The sequence below is a fragment of the Fragaria vesca genome, linkage group LG4 (genome assembly GCF_000184155.1).
Source record: "Fragaria vesca subsp. vesca linkage group LG4, FraVesHawaii_1.0, whole genome shotgun sequence".
In the NCBI taxonomy this organism is placed as follows: Eukaryota; Viridiplantae; Streptophyta; class Magnoliopsida; order Rosales; family Rosaceae; genus Fragaria; species Fragaria vesca.
In genome coordinates, this window is record NC_020494.1 from 21,569,406 (window position 1) to 21,593,488 (window position 24,083).

Sequence of the window (24,083 nt, forward strand, 5' to 3'; positions counted from 1 at the left end):
AAAACTAATGTTGACATCAATAGAGTTGTTCAACATAGCAACCTAGCTATAGCTAGTTGGCATCAGACCGACAGAAAAGGATTGAGCACTTAAGTGTTTAACACCATCCAAAATACAGAATATCAGTTCCTAAATTTAGGCTATACTGCCACGAACCTATCACAGTCTGATATCAGTTATCTGGAAACTCTAGCACATACTTAGCCCATTCCCCTCGGACCTCATCAAGTTGTTGGGTAGTGTAAGTCAGACCAGCTCTGGTTCCCCACTGCAACAAGAAAACAATGCATCATATTGAGTTTTCCAGTGTATCATCAGAAAATACAATTATCAATCCATCCATTCCATTGCAATAAAAAATACAACAATAAGAATTAGTGTCGGCACTATAGAAAGTGTAACTATTTAGTGATCCATCTATCAAATGGAATGAGAAGAGACCAGTATATATAAGGTTTTAGGTTCATAATCTCATCATGCAATTTTTTACATAAAGATGTTGATCCCAATGGCTAGTTCATTAAACTTGAAACACCGATGTCAAAACAACATTAATAAGCAAGTAGGGATATAACTATGAAATTGCAGTACCTTTTTATCAAGGTCAAGGTCGTTGTCCTCCAAAATTTCTTTCATGTAGCGTATAACATAATAACCACAACTCACGCCATCATTTTGTATCAGAGCGCTCTGAAAATATATAAATAAGGATTATCAAACATGACATACATGATTAGGGAGAAATTTTGAATAATGACCTATTTAAGGATCTTAAATTGATTTTTAACCAAGTTTTCTGAAATCTTTGATAAATGACCACTGGTTTGTGGCCAAAAGTCTTAATTGCCCTTATTAATATTTTATGTAACCTATCTCAAATTCTTGAACCTCCATCTTCTTTTTCGTTGTTTTTTTCAACCATTTATCATTTTAAGTTATTTCTCACCTGCACATTTCATGTATTTGAACATCATTCTAGCCATTCAATTATTAAGAAATATATTTATAATGTAATTAGATCTATTTATAATGTCGATCACAAAATCTCTATGACCTCGTACATCTAAAACTCGAGATGCCAAAAGAAACATGCTTAAGTTTAATAATTAACAACAATGGTGAGAATTGTCCAGATTTAATTAAAACTATGTAGCTGTAAATTGTAGGACAAACTAAAAATTGGGTAAGACACGAATGGAAGGGAACATGAAATCAAAAGAATGTTGAGGAAAATGGGTGAGGGAAGGAAACTAGTTTGTGGCAGTTTATATATAAGTACTGTAAAGACTTCAGGTTTGCATGGTTGAGGAAATTGGGTGAGATTGCGTTGTTGAGTTGTGGATGAAGATGAGCCGAAGAAGAATATTGAGGTATTTTGGGATAGATATAACTCATTTTTGGCAATAGGTTACACAAATACTAATAAGGGCAATCAAGACTTTTGATCTCATCAAATGGTCATTTATCAACTATTTGAAAAAGTTGGTTAAAAATCAATTTAAGAACCTAAATGAGGTTATTTATCAAAATTTCTCATGATTAGGAACGTAAAACTATAGAGTACACAATTTAGAAGAGGCTTCCAAGGAGATGATTTCTTCTTTCTAGTGCTTTTCTTCAGGTCCTTGTACATTTTCAGGGAGCTTGCAACAGTAAAAGAAAAAAAAACAGAGTTATTGACTGATCAATAAGCAATATTAAAACCAAAAACACATACAATACAATAGCACACACTTACCTAGTGACAATAGAAGGCCATTCACTACCATCCAAACATCTTTTCAGTGGATCCATATAACGTGCGCTTTCCATTGTTGGGTTCACAATCGTCAAAGTCCAGTGATTACTATGCAAAATAAAATACAATGTAATTTGTTATTTTGCAATAAGCACTTAAAACATTTGCAAACCACATGCTCTACTTAAAACATTTACGTACCCTGTGTTATATAGAATCAAAAAGATCTGCCCAGGCTTGCCCTTGCTGTAAATAACAGAGAGATCGTGAGACCTCGCTGTGAGAGTTCCACTCCCAATTGCACTGACAAGATCACAGTCGACAAACTGAAACATATCCTCCATCTTATTTTTCTTCATCACTCTGTGCAAGTAGCTACAAAGACATTGCAACATGAAATAATTAAAACTACTGGTGCAAAAAACAAAAAACAAACCAACATGATTCATAATTCAGCTGTTCATTTTTATAACAGTTTACCTCATGTAGAACAGAATGGCACCGTTCGATACTTCTTTTCCATGGGCTGTTTTGTAAAATCACTTCTGAAGATAGCTGCTTTCTTTGGACGGCCAAAAAGCTCACGGACAAATACGGTATTGATTGTCTTCCCTCCCGTAAGGTATTTGTTCGCCCAAGTGCACAAGTCCTTCAAATCATGTGGCAGATTTGGGGGCAAATGTTCCAGATCTTTATCATTCTCATCGGGGAGACTTGGTTTTTTCCTGCCATAACCACGCCTTGGTTTCTAATTTTGTAAAATTAAGAGAACACATTAATAACTTATTCCAAAAATAAAAGATTAAATATTGAATAAAAGAACTCATAATTTGCACAAAAATTATGTACATCAAAGTAATTGGTTACCTTCACATGAGTTGATGTAGGGGTAACAACCAAGTCCTTAGGCCAGGCAACACAACTCCCAACTGCATCATCGACAGTCAAAATCTCATCTCTCACTGAAATCGGTACAAAGGCATCATCTTCAATCGCCTGAATAACTGTCACACGCATATGGTTTTCTCTCAATGGCACACCATGTATAAGCTGAATGCTTGTCTCAACTTGCAGATTCATGACTCTCCCAATGGCAACAATATTGTCAACTGTATCTACTGCCAATCGACACTCCTCATCATCACAAGTCAGATCCTGACATAAACAATGAAAAAATGCTTAATTAGTCAACTCTTTTTCATTTTATACATAGCTGGAAGTAAAGCCCAATGATGGAAAGAGGATTGATGTTATCAATTACTAGAGTGATATTTGCGAACTGTTTTGGTTCTAGAGTGTTTGTAATCTCATCAATGTTTACTGCTTGAACATTCTGCCTCGGCTCACATACTTCATGTTGTTGGTGCATTTCAAAACAAGGTAACTCCTTATCACCATCTAATCCAATTTCTTCTTGACTGTGTTTGCTTCAACATCTGCTTGAAGGTCTGGATTAAGCTTTTCAAGAGGGGGGTTGCAGCTCCCATGGCCTGAACTCATTTCATTCATTGGTGTGATGGGTGTAGTCTGTTGCAAGCCCCCGTCCTTAAGTTTTCCCAACACTTGTGCAAACTCGGCTTGCCATTTTTCTTCAAGCTGCTGAATCCTTTTTTCAGTTTCCTCCTCCCACTTTGCTTTTTGTTCAGCAAACAACTGCTCTTGCTCCTCCTCCATTATAAGCCTTATACTTTTTCGGGTTATCTGAGTAGAACCACCCCTTTTTGGCTTTGTAGGCAAGTCAAATACTACATCTGGTGGAACAAAACCCCCAACTCCTCTTACCCTGCCAGGATGCTCTGGTTTCTTCAATGCTAAGGTGAGGACATCTGTTGACCCTTCAGTGGTAAGCGATCCCTCAGCCTCTTTTTTCTTTAATATTTCCTAAAACAGAGTCTCACCATTAAACACACTGTACTAAAACAATACAAAAACTATAATGGAGCCCATAAACACAACTGAAGGCAAATATGTTAATGATCGGTTGAAGGGAAAGATGTAATTAATGGATGTTGGATTAAAAAAAATTAATTAATATTTATCTTACAATCCTTTTGGCCGCCTTCTCCACCTCGGGTGATGTGAAATTACCATCCTTGTCAGAATGTGCTGCCAGCCACATTGTGGCATGATCGAGCATCTCTATTGGGACTCCCAGCCTTTTCGCCACAACAATATAACAAATAAGATATATATATTTCATAGTAGAACGCATCATGATTACACAAAAACCTTTTGTTCTCAACCAAATCTTACCAATTCTACTATTGTCTGAGTGTAGCCTTTACGTGACATACGGTGATTGTACTTGTTTAGTCATCTTTTCGTCTTTTGGACTTGACGCAGTTCCTACAAAGCAAAGAATTATCAGGAGCAACAATTTTAACCTGTAATTCATCATTAGTAAGCTTAAAAGCTAGACAAAATTCACATGCTCACAAACCTGAAATTCCCCAGAAACCCTATCTTCAACAAAAAGCGACCAATGGAGCTTGGGGATGCATCTATAATCATCTGGAGGATTTTCCAACTTCTCAGGGGTTTCCATGAATGGTACAATGTAGTGAGCGGTTAGGAAACTCTTGAATCCCCGCCATTTGCTTGAAGCAGATTTGAGAACATGTTTCCTACATTGTTTAGGGATCACGTAGGCCTCCTACATAGAGCAAAAAAAATGATACTAGTTATTCACAACTATAATTTAAGTTAGTTTTAAAGCTACTAGTTTATTATATCAAAACATTCAATTACCTCAATTGATTCCCATATCTTGTCTTTATACTCATCATCCACATTCCTCCAATCATCAAAGATAATGGGGACCGTCGTACGTGCTAAGACTCCAATGTACGATTGCATATCCTTTGCATTTGGTCCTACTGGTGTCCCATGGTCATCACACTCTATGGGAAGTTGGATCCCTCTGATTAGCCTTTTTGTTACTTTTGCCATTGTCACCATTTGTCTAGTTAGCAGCCGCAGACCCCCAGTAATATTGGGGCTTTCTTTCTTATTTGGTTGTTCTTTCTTCTTTTTCGACTTGGCATTCCTTGAAACAGAAGTAGACTGGGACTTGGCCTTTCTGGAATACCTGACCTTCCTTGAGGCTGACACAGTTTCCTCACTTGGAATCACATTCAGCTCAGCCTGACTAGTAGTAGCATTCATCATTTCAGAAGCCGTGGCTATTGCTCCCGAGGCTGCATCCCTTTTCATCTGCTGCACAGCCTTGATTCGTCTCGCAATATCTGCTGCATTCTTCTGTCCAACACTCATGATTGCTGGAACACCATCCGAAGCAATAACCGGTTTCATTTGCACAACCTTAATTCTTAAAGCGATAGCTTCAGCAGTTGCAGCTTTCCGCTTAGCCTTCTTTGAACGTTCAGACATTGATGCTTTCTTTGATGGTGCCATTACCTAAAACGCAATTAGAAAAGAGCGATCAAGAAGCATACTATGCTGAAACAACCAAATAAGAAAACAAAGGCAGTCTACCGAGGTAAATAAAGTAAATATGTCCAAAACAAAAACACACAATACATAATGTATCACTTTTCATAATTGGCCAATAATCTTATCATTAAATGAAAATATATTTCAACACATACATAACATCTAACGCCAAAAACCAGCCATTGAATTCAAACTGTTGTTCTAATAACTTCAATCATAAGAACATGACAACTTTATTAGCTAGCTAGCATTCCATTCATTGCCATCATGATGAGGCAAGCTATCATTGCCTTCATTGACAGGAGGCAAACTACAGTTATCAACCCATATTCCTTCATCACCATCTCTCATATGTCCACTAGGGTTATTCTCAGCTACATCATCAAAGGTGTCAACTGATGGCATTGTTGGAATAAACGGTTGTTCCTCCTCTAAGTCATCATCCTCATCGTCATCGTCAATCCCACGGTAGTCTTTATTCGGGCACCTCACTACAACTGACCATTCAATGTCTAGGGGGTCTTCAATGTAAAATATTTGTTTCACATGTATAGCTAACACAAAAGGGTCATTCAAATGCCCTAACCTATTCAGTTTCACCAACGTAAACCCAAGTTCGTTTACTTTGACACCCCTAGTACTCTCTACCCAATCACAGTAGAACACTGGAACCCTAAACTTATAGTAGTCAACCTCCCATATACTTTTAATAGCTCCATTGAAGTCCATAACCATAACACCGTCAGATGGATTTTGATCCCTCACACTTGCAACTTGCATAGCATTGGCAAATAATGTAACACCACTATTCTGAAATGAATGGACGTTGTCTCTCTCTTTGGTGTTGAAGTCAACTCCATTGACATGGTAAGCAGCATAAGTTGGCACTACATTTTTTGGGCCGGCAGCCAACGACCTTACTATTTGTGAAATATTATTAGGTTTTAACCTCAATTGATTTGCAACCTGCCAAAAAAAATAAGCTACATTAAAATAGGAGGAAGCCTAACAATAGTATTTCGTCTTTTTAATCTAAAACAAACATTTGTACCATTAAAGAGTATTGGAATGCACATACCATTTCCTTTAACCAGTCTGGAAATGTTTCATTCTCCTTTTCCCTCATCCACTTCTTGTTCTTCATGTGATTTGGGTAAATTAACTTCAAGTATTCCTTGTGCTCCCTAGGAACCAATCACAATAAAACATGGTTATTAGTTTAGTGATAAATGATAAGGTTAAAGAGCATTAAAAAAGATAGAAAATCAGTAATGTGAAGATGTATATATATACACTTACTTGAAGTACGGCTGGACATCTTGAGTATTTTGTAACACATAAAGGTGTGCAAGGTGCATCTGCTTTCCATAAACAGATACCATGGTTGGCCGTGACAAGGGTCTGCTCTGTTTGTAGTGTCTAGCTATGCTTGTAGATGGAATTCCCACAGTGGTACCACTTTGAAAAAAAAAGGACACGGTCTTCCAAAAACTCAAGAGCTTTTTCGACAATGTACTTCTCAGCTATGCACCTCTCAGGAAAATGTCGATTTTTCACATACCCTTTGAACACTTTCATGTACCTCTCAAATGGGTACATCAATAGGAAAAACACTAGACCACACCAATCAACTTCTCTAACAAGATGGAGTGTTAGATGAATCATTACGTCGAAAAATGAAGGTGGGAAGAACTTTTCCAGTAAACAAACCGTATCAACCAGATCTGCTTGCATTTGCTTAAGTCTAGAAACATCTATGACTTTGCTACAAATTGCCTTAAAGAAAAGGCAAAACCGAATAATGGCATACCTAACAGGCTTCTCTAAAACTGATCTCAATGCAACCGGGAGAAGGTACTGCATTACTGTGTGGCAGTCATGTGATTTAAGACTAGCCAATTTTAAATCTGCCATCGAGACTAGGTTCCTAATATTAGAGGAGAAGCCTGTAGGAACTGACATGCCAAAAAAGGACCCGCACACGATTTTCTTCTCCTTATGCAGCAAATTCCAACTACCCAAAGGCAATCTGGTCTTTTTCTCACCAGCTACCACTTTTACATCAATTTTGATGCCCATATCGACCATGTCCAAACGGGCATTCACTCCATCCTTGGTCTTCCCAGGAATATTCAAGAGGTACCAATTATGGCATCGCAACAATTCTTCTCAATGTGCATGACATCAAGCATATGGCGTACTGGAATATATTTCCAGTAATCAAGTTCAAAGAAGACACTCTTTATTTTCCAGCAAGGTCTTGGTTGGTCAGGTGATCGCTTGGCAGGCTTTTTAGCTTTACCAAACTCACGAGGCAAACCTTCAACCCTTGCCAACACCTCTTCTCCAGTTAATGGTTCAGGGGCAACATCCTTCTCAATAGTGTTGTCGAATGCAGCAGCATGCCTTCTGTATGGATGATGTCTTTCTGTCCATCGGCGACTCCTCAAAAACACCATTTTCTTGCAACGTTTCAGCCTATAGGGTTTGGTTTTATCAACACAACATGACAAGCATTATATCCTTTGGTGACACTACTTGAGAGGTTCCCATATGCAGGCAAGTCATTTATGGTCCAAATAGGACACCCCTCAGTGTAAAATATTCTCCTCTTATAGCATCATACACACCGAAAATACCCAGCCACATTAACTTCAGATCATCTATTAACGGTTGTAGATAAACATCGATATCTTTCCCGGGCTATTTCGGTCCTGATCGATATTAACAAAGACAGCATCAGGAACTTCCTCTTCGTGCATAACCAAGGAGGAAGATTATAAATGACCAGAATAACCGGCCAACAAGAGTATTTGCTGCTTAAAGCAGCGTGAGGATTGAATCCATCGGAAGAAAGGGCTAAGCGAAGGTTCCTATTTTCTTTCCCAAATTCTGGCCACTTTGTGTCGATCAATTTCCAGGTTGGTGAATCAACTGGATGCCGCATCATGGCATCTTTTTTCCTATCAGCATGCCAAGTCAAGGCCTTCGCTGTCTTTGGTGACTAGAACATCCTTTTGAATCTCGGTATTATAGGGAAGTACCACAAAACCTTTGCAGGAACCCCGTCCCTCACAACTCCGTTCTTTCCAATCTTATACCGTGATGTACTACATTCTGGGCAGATCTCAGCTTCATGGTGGTCCCCTCTATACAAAATACAGTCGTTTGGACATGCATAAATTTTTTCATACCCCATCCCCAATACTGAAAGTGTTTTCTTCGCCTCCCATCCGGTAACAAGGACCCAAACAACATTAGCCAATTGGAATAACAACTATCAGTCATTCCATGCTTGGCTTTCAAATTGAACATTTCTACAAGAGCGTTCAATTTTGTTGACTTTGTACACCCAGATACAAAGCTTTATCTCCATCTTCTACGAGCCTAAGGAACTCATCTGAGTCATAAGACATCTCCTCACCCTCACTTTCATCACCGTCTTCAACCTCAGGCATATCTATTGATTCAGACTCTTCATAACTATTGCCTTCCTTGGCAGAAGTTTCACCATGAAGTGACCATTTTCTGTAATTGGTCATAATGCCATTGAAATATACATGGCCCTTGATAACACCAATGGTGAATTCATGGTGGTTACAACACTTCAGACAAGGACAACGTATACTTGATTTGTCGGCAGCATTTGCTGACGCAAATTGGAGGAAATTTTCATACCCAGTTTGAAACCTCAAAGATCTCCTATCAGCTAGCATCCAACTCTTATCCATCTAATATAAGCACACAATAACATATAAGCTAGTTAAATTTGAACTCAACTATCATCATACATCAACTCAGTAACAGATACAAGATAAAAAATTAGTAAAAATCAATTGAAAAACAACAATCTTTTAACAAACAGTGGCTCATAAACAAATAACAAATATGAGATCAGGGTCAGTAACAATCAATCAAAGACCAACAATTATAATAACACGGTAGTTTATTATAAACACACACATTCATAAAAACAAGCATCAACTTCAACCCTCTGCAAAATTGCAATTCACTCAACTCACTCTATGCATCAATGCAAGGGATGAAAAAACAGCTAATCTCTAGATTTCAATTACTTGATTCATAAAATTCATTACACAAGAAAAGGCTATCAAACTTTAAACGCAAACAACTAAATATTTACCACACTCATAAACAAAATCAAAGTCAAAACTGAGGTAGGAGATCTACCGAATGTGTTGCTGACGTGGATGCCAAACCTTGAACATATATGAACCGATCTCCAGATCCTCTTCCTCCTCCTTGAGCATATATGAAGCAAGTCAGCAAACAACCACTTTTAAATAACCAGAACGAACAAGCCAATAGGTGAATCAAAACCCCTAAACTCACAATCGAACCCTTAATCTATAAAACCCAGTGAATCAAAACGAATAACGAAATCTATAAAACCCTAAAAAGCAAAACGATACGAAGTATGAGAGAGAGAGAGTGAGGGGGTTACCTAATCGAGAGAGGTAGCAAGTCTGAACGGCTGGGTAGAGCAGAGAGAGATAGAGAGTGTGTTTGTGTGTGTGATGAAAAGAAAGAGCTGGGTAGAGCTCGAGGTCGAGAGAGTGTGTTTCGAGACTTAGCGTGTTTTGAGAGAGTGATGAAAAGAGAGCACTGCCTTTAGACTTAGTGATGCGGCGCAAGACCTTTCTAACCTACATGCTTTGTAATCTTGATCACATAACATAAAAATGATATCTGACTTCACAAACTAATTAGTCACTACTAGCCCGACTCCCAACGAAACCTCTAAACCCTCTTTTCGGTCAATTGTTTTTGACTTATTTATGTATTCATCAAACGACATATATATGTAGTCTATATTGAATAAAGAAATATCGATACATGTTAACCGCATCGACCGAGACCCGAACATGTTCGAAAATCGCTGAATTTTGTACCAAAGCCATTTTTCACTGTAATGATAAGATCTAACACTCAAACTTTCATTTTGTTTATTTTTGTCATTTGAATCACAATATTCTGCTAATCTGTTATAAGATGTTTACCAAAGATATATCAAAACATACATCTTTCTAAACTAACTATATATATGAAATAAAATTTACCAAATCTGACCGTACGATGTATTCGATGTAGTTAAATATGAATGTGGTAAAAAACTTATCCAATTTTAAAAAAGTTCAAGTCTCGATCACACGGGTCAACTGTGCGCTTACACTAAACTTCCTTGTACGCTTCTATGGGAAGCAATATCATCGTTTGATAAACATGTCCAAATTTTCGCATAGATTAGTTTTTCAATACGAAATGAGAGTTTTGATACTGAAGAATTCAAAATATAAGTGGTGGCTGGAGTAAATTAGAGCGTTTCAATTTTGGTAAATGAGTTGACTTTTTAAAATATTTCTCAGACGACACATATTTGTAGTCTGAATATATATGAAACGGACCATTTAAAATATTTTTCAGACAACACATATATGTATTCTGAAGTTACTAACTCTATACTAATCCAAACAACAAATTAATGTCGTCTGAGCTAGGCAAATGGATAATTCAATATTTCACTTAGCGAGGGAAAACTCCCGCGCCTAAATTTGGTTATTTATGCTTCATTCAGACGACAGAAAATATGTCGTCTGAATAAATACAATAATTGCAATTTATGGTTCTCTCAGACTACATAAGTTTGTCGTCTGACCTTGTGAATTTAAAGGGTTGAAACTTGTGCCTCCAAATCGACAAAAATAAGGTCATGTTAAACGACATATATTTGTCATCCAATTAAGTTCATTAAATGTGCTGTTTTCACAGTTTTATCAGACAACATATATATGTCGTGTTAATTTTTAGCTGAAAATGGCTATTTATGTGTCTGGTCACACCACACTTATATGTCATATGGCATTTTCAAACCAAGGAAAAATTGAGGCTAATTCAAGAGTATGTAAGCACCAGCTCATTGAGACGACTTTTACTAATTATATGTCGTCCAAAGGACCCTAAAAATTATCATACGACACTCTTTCAAAATGCTATTTTATATGTCGTCTTATAATTATCGTCTGATGGTGTTTATGGCCTAGGATCGAAAGAAGGTCCTCGATGAATAGCTCATCCAAAGCAACATCTCTCAATTCGAGTTCCTTTAGGCAACAAAACCTAGTATCCTCTTGAACAAAGTGTTTCTTCAAAGTATAGTTTTCTAAACTCAGTTCAACTAATGATCCAACATCAAAAGCAGCAGGAGGAAATTTGTACATTGGGATACCCTCATTGTCCAAAACAAGACTTTGAACATAATGTTTGGTGACCAGCTTCATCCACCGGTCGATATGAGAACTTTGAATCTCGCCGCCAACAATTCCACTCAGACAAAAGGAAGGAATGATATGCCTTCGGTGTTCATGTTTATGGAGTATTGCCAAGGAATCGTCGACAGAAGTTACAAATTCCTCCATGTATTCTTCTTCTTTCCGGTCAAAACAAAAAAAATCAGAGACAGGTAATGATTTCCAAAGTCTCTGCCAAGTCTTAGAGACAAAGCTCATGCGGATTGAATCAGATGCCGGCAAGTAGTGAAAGAGAATATGCTCCATGATGCCCTCCGGCAAGTTGGAGATTCGGTCCATGTCTCCACTATCATGCCGTCTCTTGCGGGATGCACAGCTAGAGGCCGACATCAACGACGATCGACTAGGCAGAAATTAACAAAAAGAAACGCGATCAAATTATTTGTAGGCTTTAGAAAAATTAAGCTAGAGTAATTGTGACCTACAGAACTTGACACATACAGTAGGGAAGTATGAAGGGCATACAAGAAATAAACCTGAATGAAGTTCACAAGAGATCGCGATGAACCCCAGGTCGCTAGGTATAAGCTCTAAGTCCTAGGTATAAATAGGATATTGTTGAAAGTATTCGACCTATGTATGCCTTGGTGTAATGCTAGTGAAAGGAGGAATTCCAATTGCGGATAGTGATAGGATATCAAAATATGTTTCTTTGTAAAACACCTAAAGGTGCCAAGTAATTCCTTATATTTAAAGTCTCCTATCAATGAATAAGATGATAATTATGTACTCTCTTTACTATCTCTTTGTCTCTACAATTTCTTCTTGAACAGAGATTTGATTGACTAAAAAAAAGATAGATGAGAGTCAGTTTTTATCTTTTTTTTTTTTTTCTTTTTAAGAAAGGTAAACTTTATATAATATAAACCAAAATTACAACCATGGGAGATCTCGGTAGTAGAATTAAATTCCCCACTCGGCTCCCTACCCAAAGTCTAACGATTACATTGGATAAGAACCGATAGGGGTTTAATCGTAACCTAAACCTATTCTAAAAGTCTCGATATATATATATCCTCACAACTAACCTCAAGAAGAAGCAACTATTTCAAACACTATATGCCAAAAGTACCAGCATATATGCACAAGCAACCTCCCCATTACATTGACAACAAGAACAAACCAACATTAAAATAGTTCCTGGAAACGACACCAAAATCATGATACACCCAACGACACAACCCTGACACCAACCTACCAATTAAAACTCACCACCCTCGCACAAAGAGGAGGGACAACACCTTCGCTCAAAGAGAAGGGACAACTAGCCAACCTAAACCAACCTACAAAAAACAAAAAAACAAAAACAAAACAAAACGCAAAATGAAAAAAGAAACCGAAATAAACCTAGACCTAGGTCAAAAAGGACCCAGGCCCACCCAAAACCCATTGGACCCCAAGAGATAGGCCCTTCAACGACCCAGCCCAAATGGTACACCGGCAAGAGAAGGTGCAACCCGCCTGTGTCACCATCGCCGCCTGCCACCACCCGAACAGCGCCGTCGTGTGCATCCACCGCAAAGAGGCAACATATCACTTCCCAAATCTGGACAGACATGGCAGGGAGACCAGCTCAGATCTGTAAATCAATCCGGGCAGGTTTACTCCGCCACGTTCTACCCTTAGTCCCACGCAGCCGCTTCAGATCCTCTCACAATCTCACCATCGCCACGACCGACCGCTGCTCTTGAACGACGACTCAACCTCCCTGCTAACACAAGGCCGAACTGCATCTCAATCACCGAACACAACTCGGTCTGTTCTGTTGAAAAACTCCGCTTTTTCGATCCACCACCACCACCCTACAAGAAGCGACCACCAACTAGCCGCCCTGAACTCCCATCTGACGGCAACGTCAACGGACGCACCACCGGACGGAGGAGAGAAACAATTTCTTAAACCCTAGGATGCATTACGGAGCTTTTGGGTATTGCAATAGTTGGGAAAAAAAAAATGAGAGTCTGTTTAAGGATGCTTAAATACAAAACCCAATGACATTCTAGAGCAAAGGCAACCCTAGGGTTTGCTAGGCGGCGACATCAACGAGATCCCTTGGTCCCCAGTTTGTGCATCGATAAGAAGAGGCGTCGGGGTGCGAGGGAGTGGCACGTTTGCAGCTTCGTCATCGTCAATTTGCTGGCATAGGCTTCGGTCTTTTCAAACGACCGAGGAGCAGCTCTGTGATCAGGTTGGTCTGAGGGAGTTCAGTGGAGGTGGTGGTTAAGATTTGGTCTGGGTCTTCTCTGCCTTGAATCCGGCAAATTTCGGGCGGTGGCGTCGAAGAAAGTCGGCGTCCAAGGGCGTCGGATCGAGCGTAATGGTCGAGGGTCTCGACTCTCTAGTCTGGATCGTCGTTCCAGTTTCGGTGTCAAGTTGAAGAAGACTCTGATCGCGGCGACTGATCTGGGTTCGATCCGGTTTCAACTGGGAGGGCGACGACTTACGAAAAAAAAAAAAAAAAAAAAAAACTTAGTCCAGAATAGATCAAAGATGCAGCTGAATATTTGCTGTATACTTCAGTCTTTCCATATTTAGTATCAAAAGGGCCCAAATTCACAAACTTTAAGTAATGCCACCAACATTTGTTGTGATAATCTCTGCAACATCCTGTATAAGAACTTAAATATTGCACGAAATTAAACCATCAAAATTTAAATGTGTATGGTGACATGGTGCAGTTGTATATGACTCAACCAAATCAATCAAATTCAGAAGAAAAGAAAAAAACCAAATTATTCAAATTTAATGAAGAAATATTATCAAACTAAAACCTTTATAAATTAAACTGTTGTTGGATAGAGTCGCGTTGGGAACCCGTAACATGCTCGGAACCGATATTATGCTCGGATGACAACTCCAAAGCAAGCCATCAATAAGAGCTGTATAATCTAATGATGCTAGCTAGCATTCCGCTTAGAACCAGTTTTAGGATTTTCAGCACAGGAGGAATTTTTTTCTTTGCGTAATTTTCTTTTGCATGCATATGGTAATATAAAGAAGTTAGGAGACAAACACATATAACACAATCGAACACTTTCAAAAGAAATACTAGCAATATAAAGCTTTCTATGTGTAATTACCTCTCAGTGAGAAGATCTGAAATTCTGAATCTTACGTACGATTATATGCAGGTTTGAACATGCCAAGATATTCTCGCAATTTAAGAAACCATTTAGTGTGAAGGAGTAATTATTCCATGTATCTGGAACACCGCGTGGCAGTGCCATGTGGTGTACCCGGCAAATTATATAACTCAGATGTGGGGACCTTAAACCCTAATCAAGGGGTGAAAAAATAAAGTAAAAGTAATTAAATACACAAATCAGAAAAAAAAAATAAAACACTTGGACCAATCAGATTAATTACTGCTTCAATCATGTGGTGACTTTATATTTCTGATTGGTGTAATTAATTACTTTGTCAACATTGGTAAGAGCATGAAGACTGATTGCTTCAATCTTGTACTTAAAAGCTTCAGAATCATGCCGATAGAGATGAAGCTAGAGCTCCTTTAGTTTGGGAAAACCAATAAGTTCATGATATTCTACATTTACACAGTTCCAGAGATGCAACTTCGATTCTCAAGCGATGGGCATCTAGAAAGCAGGTCCCTGATGATTACCCATTAAAATCGACATGACCTAATTCGAGCTCCTTTAGGCAACAAAAAGAGCTCATATCCTCTTGTGTTAGAAAGTAATGCACATTCAAAAAAAAATAATCTAGAGAAATCAAGATTAATGAATACCTAAGAAGCACGGAAGCGTGGGACTACCGGCGATTCGCGCTTCCGAAGCGGAATCGCGATGGAAGCGCAAGGAAGCGGTCGGAATCTCGCTTCCGGGGAAAGTAGAACTGGGAGCGCGAAGGAAGCGCGAGCTTCCGATCTATAGGCTGTTGGCAACCTCTCTTATATTTTTGTGAATCTTACACAAATCCCATATTCACACAAACCTCGAACCCAGGGCCGGTCCTGAAGGATCTAAGGCTCAGTGCGAGAAAAACAAATGTGCCCCTTGTATAAACTTTTTTTTTGTTTAAAAAAAATTCAAAAAATACCAATTTTTCGGGGTTCCAAACCTAGTCAAGTGCAATGTTAGAAAGGAAAAAAAGAAGAATAAAGGGGATTCGAAGCAACCTTTTTCAACCCAAAAAGAAGAATTCGAAGATGTGATATTTATAGTAACTTTATATTTAGTCTTTGAAAACTGGATTGTGAGAGGAGATGTGAAATTGAGAGAGGATGAAAAATTTCTAAGGATCATGAGTAATTTATAAAGAGAGAAGACAAAAAAAAATTTGGTTATGAAGAACATCAATCTCCAACCAAGCTCTTTTATTGTTACAATGTGTATTTGAATTTGAGAGAAGAATCAGAAAATAAAGAGTTTGAGAGAGAAGAAGAGACTGAACAGAAGATTTTTCTTTGAGAAATAAATTAAGAAGACGCAAAGAATGAGGAGAAGAGAGAACTTGAATGACAAGAGGGAAGAGAGAACTTGAATGACAATAGGATTCGTGGAACCCTATAATTGTGGTTTCATATTTTTATTATATTAATTACACCTATATATATATGTATAACAAATGAAAAAAAAAAAAAAATGCCCCCTTCAGCCCTGGGCCCCGGTGCCAGCGCACTGCCAGCACTGGGCCAGGACCGGGCATGCTCAAACCTCTTCATGTCTGGCATCGCTCACACTGTCGAAGCTCCCGCCCAGCCATGTCTCTCTCGCCGTCGTCATCTCTGGTCTTGTCTTTGCATCCGTCGCTCTTGTCCTCTTCTCATGGAGTTGCAGAGGGTTCTTTGGAAAACGATGGTGAAGACTCAAGAGAGAGAACTGTTTGAGAGAGAGAGAGAGAGAGAAAAAAATCGTGGCTGCTATCCATTTGTGAAGGGATAAAGAGTTAATATGATATTACACGTGCTGACCAGCTAACAATTCCTTGCTAATTCCTTTAACAATAGAACTAGAGGCTTAATTGAATACGGCTTCTATTGTTAGCCCCATATTTCATTAAGTATTATACACATTTTTAGTGTTTATTTTTATTTAATTTATTTAATTGTAAACAATAACTTTGAATATTTAGATATACTATTTATTTATTTTTGTATAATTAAATATATACATATAATATTTTATTCCGACGCTTCCAAAACGTTTCCGCTTTCAACAAATTTTGAAAAAAAACGCTTCAGCGCTTCCACGTTTCCGCTTCCTATTCCATGCAACATAGATGAATACTAGTCTAGAGTAATCAAGAAAGTCATAGAGCAACTAGATGAGTCTAGAAAATGAAAGAATAATCATGTAATTAAGCAACCACTAGCATGATCTAGAAGTGACAATGTCGGTAAGTCGGTTAAGACATCTGTATATACCATGTACTCTTGCAATTGTAACTTAAGGAAAGATATTAAGAAGCAAGCTTGCTAAAGCCTTACCTCCTCTTAACAACATCTCCTCTTACCCTCCTGCTTAATCTTCTAAACTACGTACTTGTCCTAACAATCTTGTTTTAATAACATATCCTCCCAAGCCTAGTTCCTAAATATTATTGTCCTAAACACATTGTCCTAGCCCACTGCCCACTACACACTAAAAGCTTCCGCACATAACCACAAATTCTAATAGTGGTATAAAACCCATAACAATTTCTAATAGTGGTATCAAAGCCACTTCTAAAAACTAACATCTTGAATCAAGGCTCTCTTTATAATGCAGTTATATAAAGTCAATGCAACTAGCAACCCAACATCAAAGGCAGCAGGAGGAAATTTGTACATTGGGATTTTCTCATTGTCGATGACAAGCCTCTTGACATAATGTTTGGTGACCAGCTTCATCCAACGGTCGACGTGAGAAATATCATCGCTAAATGTCCCAATCAAACCGAAGGAATGATATATTTTCGAACTTCATGTTCATGGAGTACTCTAAAAGAATCGTCGACGGAAGTTACAAACTCCTCCATTGGCTGATCTTCCTGGTCATCTCGAGGCATATCAAAATCAAAATTCTCAGTGACAGGTATTGTCTGCCACAGTCTCTGCCATGTCCTCGATGCAAAGCTCATGCGGATTGCATCAGAAGCTGGCAAGTAGTGAAAGAGAATCTGTTCCATGACGAGCTCTGGCAACTGGGAGATCCGATCCATGTCGTCTACTACTGTATGAAGCTTGATATATCATGGCCATCAACTAGAAAGAAAAGAAGAGAGAAACTCGATGTATTTGTTCGCTTTAGACAGTTATATTGTACAGCTAGCGAGGACGCATATTTCTTGTGGCCTACGTGAGACTTGGGAATATGGGATACCCTTTTATGTTTTTTATTTTTTTTGAGAGGATGGTACCCTTATATGTAAGGACTTGGTCAAGTAAAATTAAAAATTCTCCAACAATTAGGATGTTGAGTTTATAATGAAAAGAAAATTTCATGTAAGTTCCTTAATATAATATAAATGTATTTCATTCATGAATAAAGGCTAGAAGGAGTGAATAAGAAAATTACATAGATTCTCCCAATTATAATTTACAACTACTATCATATATGTTTAATACCGTTTGGTCTAGTGACATAAGTCTCTCCTTGTAAGTGAGAGATCGTGAGAAGAACTCACAGTATTGTAACATATTAATATTGTGTATTTGATAAAAAAAAATTAAAAAAAAACTACTATCGTACATAAGGTTTTTAAAAGCGCAAGACGTGCTTTGAGGCGTATAATGTGCAAGATGTTCATAAAACAGAGTCGCCTTTGTTGCTGAGGCGACCAGGCGCATAAGGCGCTGCTTAAGGCGTCGAAGGCGCAAAAGGTTCCCCTTAAGGTGTTGAAAGCGAACGCCCAGATTTTTTTTTCAAGTTGTTCGATTTGAAGAAAATGAGATCAATTCAATCTTGATGCTTTTCTTGATGCCGAATGGACTTTGTTTTGCTTTAACTGAGGCTACTAGAAATAGTGTTGGTTCCTCATACTGGTGAGTGGTTCTGAAGTCGTCCATATTGCTAATATTCCGAGAAAGAGAAGGAGAAGTCCATGAATAGAAGATGAACTCAAAAAAAGAAAGAAAAGAGCGAATGAAAAGAAGATGAACTCAAAAGAAAGAAAGAAAAGAGCGAGGAACCGTTATAAGATTTGGTCGAGTAATCCATACATAGCATGCATGTTTTTGTATGTTATAAGAAACATGTTTACATACAGGCATACAGCAATATCCCAGAACACAGAAAAAAAAATGCAGCAATAAACCATAACTCAAGAAAAGGAGGATTAACAGAGACAAACATGGCCTGTGTGTTAAACAGCGACAATCAGGAGGATTATTCAAGCTAAGCATGGCCAATAACCCATAACTCAATATTCTTATCAAAAAGAAAGAAAAAAAAAACCCATAACTCAATATTTCTTCCGGTTGAAAATAGATGAACTAGAACAGATAGTCTGATAGCCTCTCAGTTCTTTTATTCCCCACTAGGCTTTTAACATATATAGGACTGATAGGAGTATCATTACAACTTTTAAACGTATGCAAGATTGATTTGATAAATGAAATAACTTGGAGGGGAAATGAAAGTCCCCTTCTTGTGGAATCCACTTTCTGAACAAATTAATTACCTCGCCGAAGGACTAAATCCAGAATTCATGGAGAACACAATTGATGAATCAGTTGTTCCACTCGCACGACTTTCATTTAGTCGAGCCAACTCTGCTCCGAAGCACTCTTTGAGTCTTGTCACCACCTCACTCATGTTTGGCCTTGCAGTTGACATATCAGACATACAATCCCTTGCCAACTCAACAGCCTTCCACGCAGAGTTGATTTCGAAATCTCCTCGTAACTTAGGATCAACAATACTTTTGATATCTCCAGTAGAAAGCATGGAGCTAACCCATTGACTTACATGACTGTTCACTTGGGATGTTCTTGATATCACAGGTCGGCTAGTTATTATCTGCAGGAGAGCAACTCCAAAGCTATATACATCACTCTTCTCATTCAACCAGCCTGTTATGTGGTACCTGCAAGCCAAACCATTTGACTCTATTATAGATCAATCAACTGTGCATATATAATTGCTTAAAACTTTAAAGTTTTATAAATCTTAGTGTTGAATTCTTTTTATTCAGAAGCCTAATTCATGCATAAATAAGTGATGTAGCTAGGAACTTACTCAGGATCAAGGTATCCAGGGGTGCCAGCAACAGCTGTTGACATATGAGTGCCTTCATCAGTTGGGAACATTCTGGATAGGCCAAAATCAGCCAACTTTGCTTGGAAGTTTTCAGCTAACAAAATATTTGTTGTCTTCACATCTCTGTGGATAATAGGTGGCTTACAACCATTGTGAAGATACTCCAGTCCTGCATTCCAAATTATATTATTGCAAATTGAATAGGATAGCATGGAATAACTCTGAATAAATCTTCACTGGCTAACCTTGTGCTGCATCAGCCGCTATTCTAAGTCTACTTTCCCAACTCAAGATTGCATTGCTATCTTCACCTGTTTGGAAAATGTCAGAAATCCTAAACTTTGTCTGTTTGATATTATAGGTGGAATGACAAAGCTTTTATTTAATAAGTGACTAAAACCATACCCAAGATATGTGATTCCAAATCTCCATTGGCCATATATTCGTAGAGGAGAGCCATGTTCGGTCCTTCATTGCAATATCCAACAAGGCCAGTCAAGTTTCTGTGATGAACTCTCATAAGTAGTTTGACCTGCAAATTGAATGATCAAGTCACATTGTATTCATTCATATGTACAAATGAGCTCACTATTCTGCATGCTTTAGGTTTTAGAACATGCCTCTGCTTGAAATTGTTGGTATCCTTGAACTGATGAGGGAGAAAGTACTTTCACAGCTACTTGAGTATCATCTACATAGCCATGGTAAACCATTCCAAATCCACCTTTCCCAAGAACTTTCTGAAAGTTGTTAGTAATCTTCAGCACCTCTGAGTATGTAAATTGTCTCTTTTTGGACTCAAAATTTTCGAATGAATCTATTTGAATGTTTGATTCTGTAACTGCTGTTCCAACTGTGGAAGTAGATCACCAAGAGTTTCATTAGCCTATGATGACCAAAATTTCTATGTTTACTAAGTACAAGTCTTCTACTAAGTAACCAAAGTTTCAACTGTTGGGATAAATTATATTACAGCTTTACCTTGTTTCCTTTTTCTTTTCATGCTTAAAAATATAGCAATTGATGCTACAAACAGAATAGCAAATCCACCAACTGCTGCTATTATTGGAATGAGTACATTCTTTTTCTTCTTTTTGCATGAAATTGCTGCACATAAGTTCTCATTTTCTCCGACCCTATCAAGAATAAGGTTGGAGCATATCAGTCATCGAAATTTAATCGACAGTATAATATTCAATATGTGTATAGTAGATCTACAATGCCTAATAGTAGAACTTCTTCCACATCAAAGAATTTAAGATTGTAATCAAAACAGAAGGAAAGTATACTTTTGAAAATATTGCATAATGATTTTGGACAAAAACATACCTTAACGATAGGGATCCACTTGTGGATTTTTCTATAAGCATACTTGGAAGTGAACCATTGAGCTTGTTCTTTTCCAAGTTACTGCAGAGGTAGAGCAAATTCATTAAACTGCTAGTCTAGAATGTAGATAACCAAATTCAAATTGAAAATACTCACAGGAATTTCAGTTTTGGCAATTTAGTCAGAAATTCGGGTACTGATCCAGTGAAGCTGTTGTTAGATATATCCCTGAATCGAGCCATATACATTCATTAATTCATATATTCAGGTACTAATTAGTGAGGATATAACTGCACATAAATTCAGCTATAGCTTAGTTTTCGAGGTTGGAATTAATACTTACAAAGATTGTAACATGTCAAGATTGGATATATATGAAGGTATCTCTCCTGTCAATCCACTCGAGGACAAGTCCCTAATTCAAGTTCAAGTAACTCATCAAGTTAATCATGTTGACAAATAAGTTATAGTTCTCTGCTAAAAGCATGTGATGCCTCAAAAAATGAACATGAAAAGCTAGCTAGGAAAAACTCACAACGATGTGATTCTTGGGGGATCGTCCGAGCTACAGTTTAGACCTTCCCAGATGTAATCTTTTGGAGCACATGGATCTCCCTGCCAATTTTTCTCAATTCCATATGCTGACTTTATGTTTGTGATTGCAACCACTGTTCTTTCCACAGGCATTCATTTGTAATAGTCAAGTTAATCATCCATAAACAAAAAACTAAAATAATTAGCAGAAGAAGTTGAAATAGTGAATGTGTACCATCGTCTCCATTAGTTTCTGACTGTGAGAAATCTATGACTCTGTAGTACTCCATGGCATTGAGGATTGGTGGCAGTGTTGAACTTTCAGTTTTGAAGAGTGAGAATGTAAAATTCCCTCCTGTTAAGGCTGCCGGGCTGTAAACAGTGATCGTACTCAAGTTATCTGGCACAAGAGGTCCATAAAAAGGCTTGTCGTTCAGAGTGATATTGAATGATCTGGTCTCGTTGGCTTTCAGCTTCTGGATTTCAGTAAAGTGCATGTAAACGTAGTACTCAGAAGATGTATCTGGCGTGTTCCAGCCGATATACATGGGGTTACTAGCGTTCAATGGAGTTCCTGCAGTACTCATTACTATAGATGGCATTTGGTAGCTATTTTGAACTATGGAATCTACTGTGGTACTTAACTCTCCCCACAAACTGAAGTCGAAAGGCAACCAGAGTCGATCAAAAACGTCATAGTTATACCTTAATTCAAAGCAATTTTATCAGTATATGATAAGCAAAAGCTGCAAAACTAATTCATCGGAAATGAACTTGTTGCAAGCAGATGATCAGTTAATGTAGCTAACTAGAAGGACTGACCTGTATGATCGATTGGTTTTAGAACCAACATCCAAGCGATACTCGAGTGCCAGTGAACCACTTTTGGTTGTATAAGTGTTGTTTTTCAAAGGCCTCAGTTCCAATGCTGAAATGAATGGTATTCCGGAGCCAGTGTTTACAAGACATACATGAATGTAGTCTACTGAGGGAGTATGAATGACTTCTTTGATGGTACTCGCAGCCGCATCGGCTAGTGTGATCGAATCCCAGAAACTAGGTCCCAAGTGCAGATCAAACTTAGGCAGTTCATTTAGCCCATCATAGTTCCCATACACAAAACTTGCTCTGATTAAATATTTAGTGCCACTTGTAATGTTCACTCTGTAACAGTTTCTGGTCCATTGAGGAAAGCTTCGAACATGAGCTGCTTGCTGCTGATGTGTAGCTATATATTCCGGCGCAATGCTTTTACTTACTCCGGTGTCAATAAAGGGTTCATCTGAAATGTACTGAATGCCTAAATCTGGCTCAGAGTAGGTTAAACTTGCTGGTAGCCCACAGTCCAAGCTAATGAAGCCTGAGTCATCAGAAAGTTAGTGAGACAAGTATTCATACAGTTGTTGGTGAGCACATTAACAATCAGTTTCTATTTCAGGTTATGGATAATCAAAGCATATAAACCTGTTTGATCATCAGCCGCAAGAACTGAAAGTATAAGAGCAAACCCGGAAAGCAATGCAAATGGGAAATGCTTGATTATCATCTTCAAAAAATTGTTAAAAGCTCCAAACAAGTTCAATATTGAATATCAAACTTGTAATGTATATATTGCTCTAGTGGTAGTGTTGTAGAGAGAAAGAAATTGCTACACGAAACGTAGACAATTCTTTGTGTCTGAAAGGAATAAAATATGGCGAACTGTATTGCAAGTACTTGACAATAATCCATAGTTATGAATTGTTAAATTCACTGTTCCTAAACGTGACAGATGGTTCTGATATGCATGCCATTGCAGAATTTGTAATTATTCTCCGGTCAACAACCAAGTTGCAAGGGGCATATATGGGTTTACATTGACTTGATACTCAAAATCAATGCAAATGTTCATAGCTGTCTTGAAATCTTTCGGACAAAAACTATCAAAGAGTACGTACCAAAGAAAGAGTCAAAGAGATCCAAAAATAAGAATGAATGATTGAACATCTACTAGCTAGGGTTGTGTGGTCTGGCGCCAATGAAACGGAAGGGGAAATCTCCGATTAATAATATGGGGCTTGAAATGTTACAACTAGTTTTTTTTGTAAGTCGAACTTATGACCTATTATTTTTATGATCTATTATTTAAAAAATGGAAATTTTTACGTCACTAAATCTTTAGATAAAATTGCATATCTTTTTTTTTTATAAAAAAAAATCGTATTTCTTGATATTGTCAAAGTATGTCACTACCAAGACAAACACTTTAGCCGACGAAAAAATTTCGTCGGCCTGTTAGCTTAATTCGTCGGCTAAAATTTCGTCGGGAAAAGGTCGTCGGCGATGACTTTAGCCGACGAAAAAAGAAGACGTCGTCGGCTATAGTCCCATAGTTTAGCCGACGAAACAATTAAAATATTCGTCGGCTAGACCTTATAAAAAAATTAAAAAATAACTATAGCTAAACCTTATAAAAAAATAACTATAGCTGACGAAACATGCCATATTTCGTTGGCTAAA

General features: G+C 37.9%; 1 protein-coding gene across 1 annotated transcript; it reads right to left on the reverse strand.

The window, feature by feature from the left end:
• Window positions 1-19,052: 19,052 nt before the first annotated feature.
• LOC101306037 (probable LRR receptor-like serine/threonine-protein kinase At1g51880-like) lies at window positions 19,053-23,144 on the reverse strand. The gene is made up of 13 exons (XM_004297577.1): window positions 23,049-23,144; window positions 22,407-22,944; window positions 21,820-22,289; window positions 21,586-21,718; window positions 21,394-21,465; window positions 21,207-21,278; window positions 21,051-21,131; window positions 20,703-20,857; window positions 20,342-20,574; window positions 20,127-20,253; window positions 19,967-20,032; window positions 19,701-19,890; window positions 19,053-19,548 (listed from the first exon to the last, which is right to left on the reverse strand). The coding sequence occupies exons 1-13, from the start codon at window positions 23,128-23,130 to the stop codon at window positions 19,140-19,142; spliced, it is 2,628 nt and encodes an 875-aa protein (XP_004297625.1). The 5' UTR covers window positions 23,131-23,144; the 3' UTR covers window positions 19,053-19,139.
• Window positions 23,145-24,083: the final 939 nt, after the last annotated feature.

Bases quoted from the DNA above. Each gene is read 5' to 3' on its own strand.
- LOC101306037 (XM_004297577.1), bottom strand. From the start codon at position 23,130: ATGATAATCAAGCATTTCCCATTTGCATTGCTTTCCGGGTTTGCTCTT. The intron at 21,279-21,393 runs GTAAGTATTAAT...GGCTCGATTCAG, and splicing joins CTTGACATGTTACAATCTTT to GGATATATCTAACAACAGCT. The intron at 20,254-20,341 runs GCATGTTCTAAA...TTCAATTTGCAG, and splicing joins ACCAACAATTTCAAGCAGAG to GTCAAACTACTTATGAGAGT.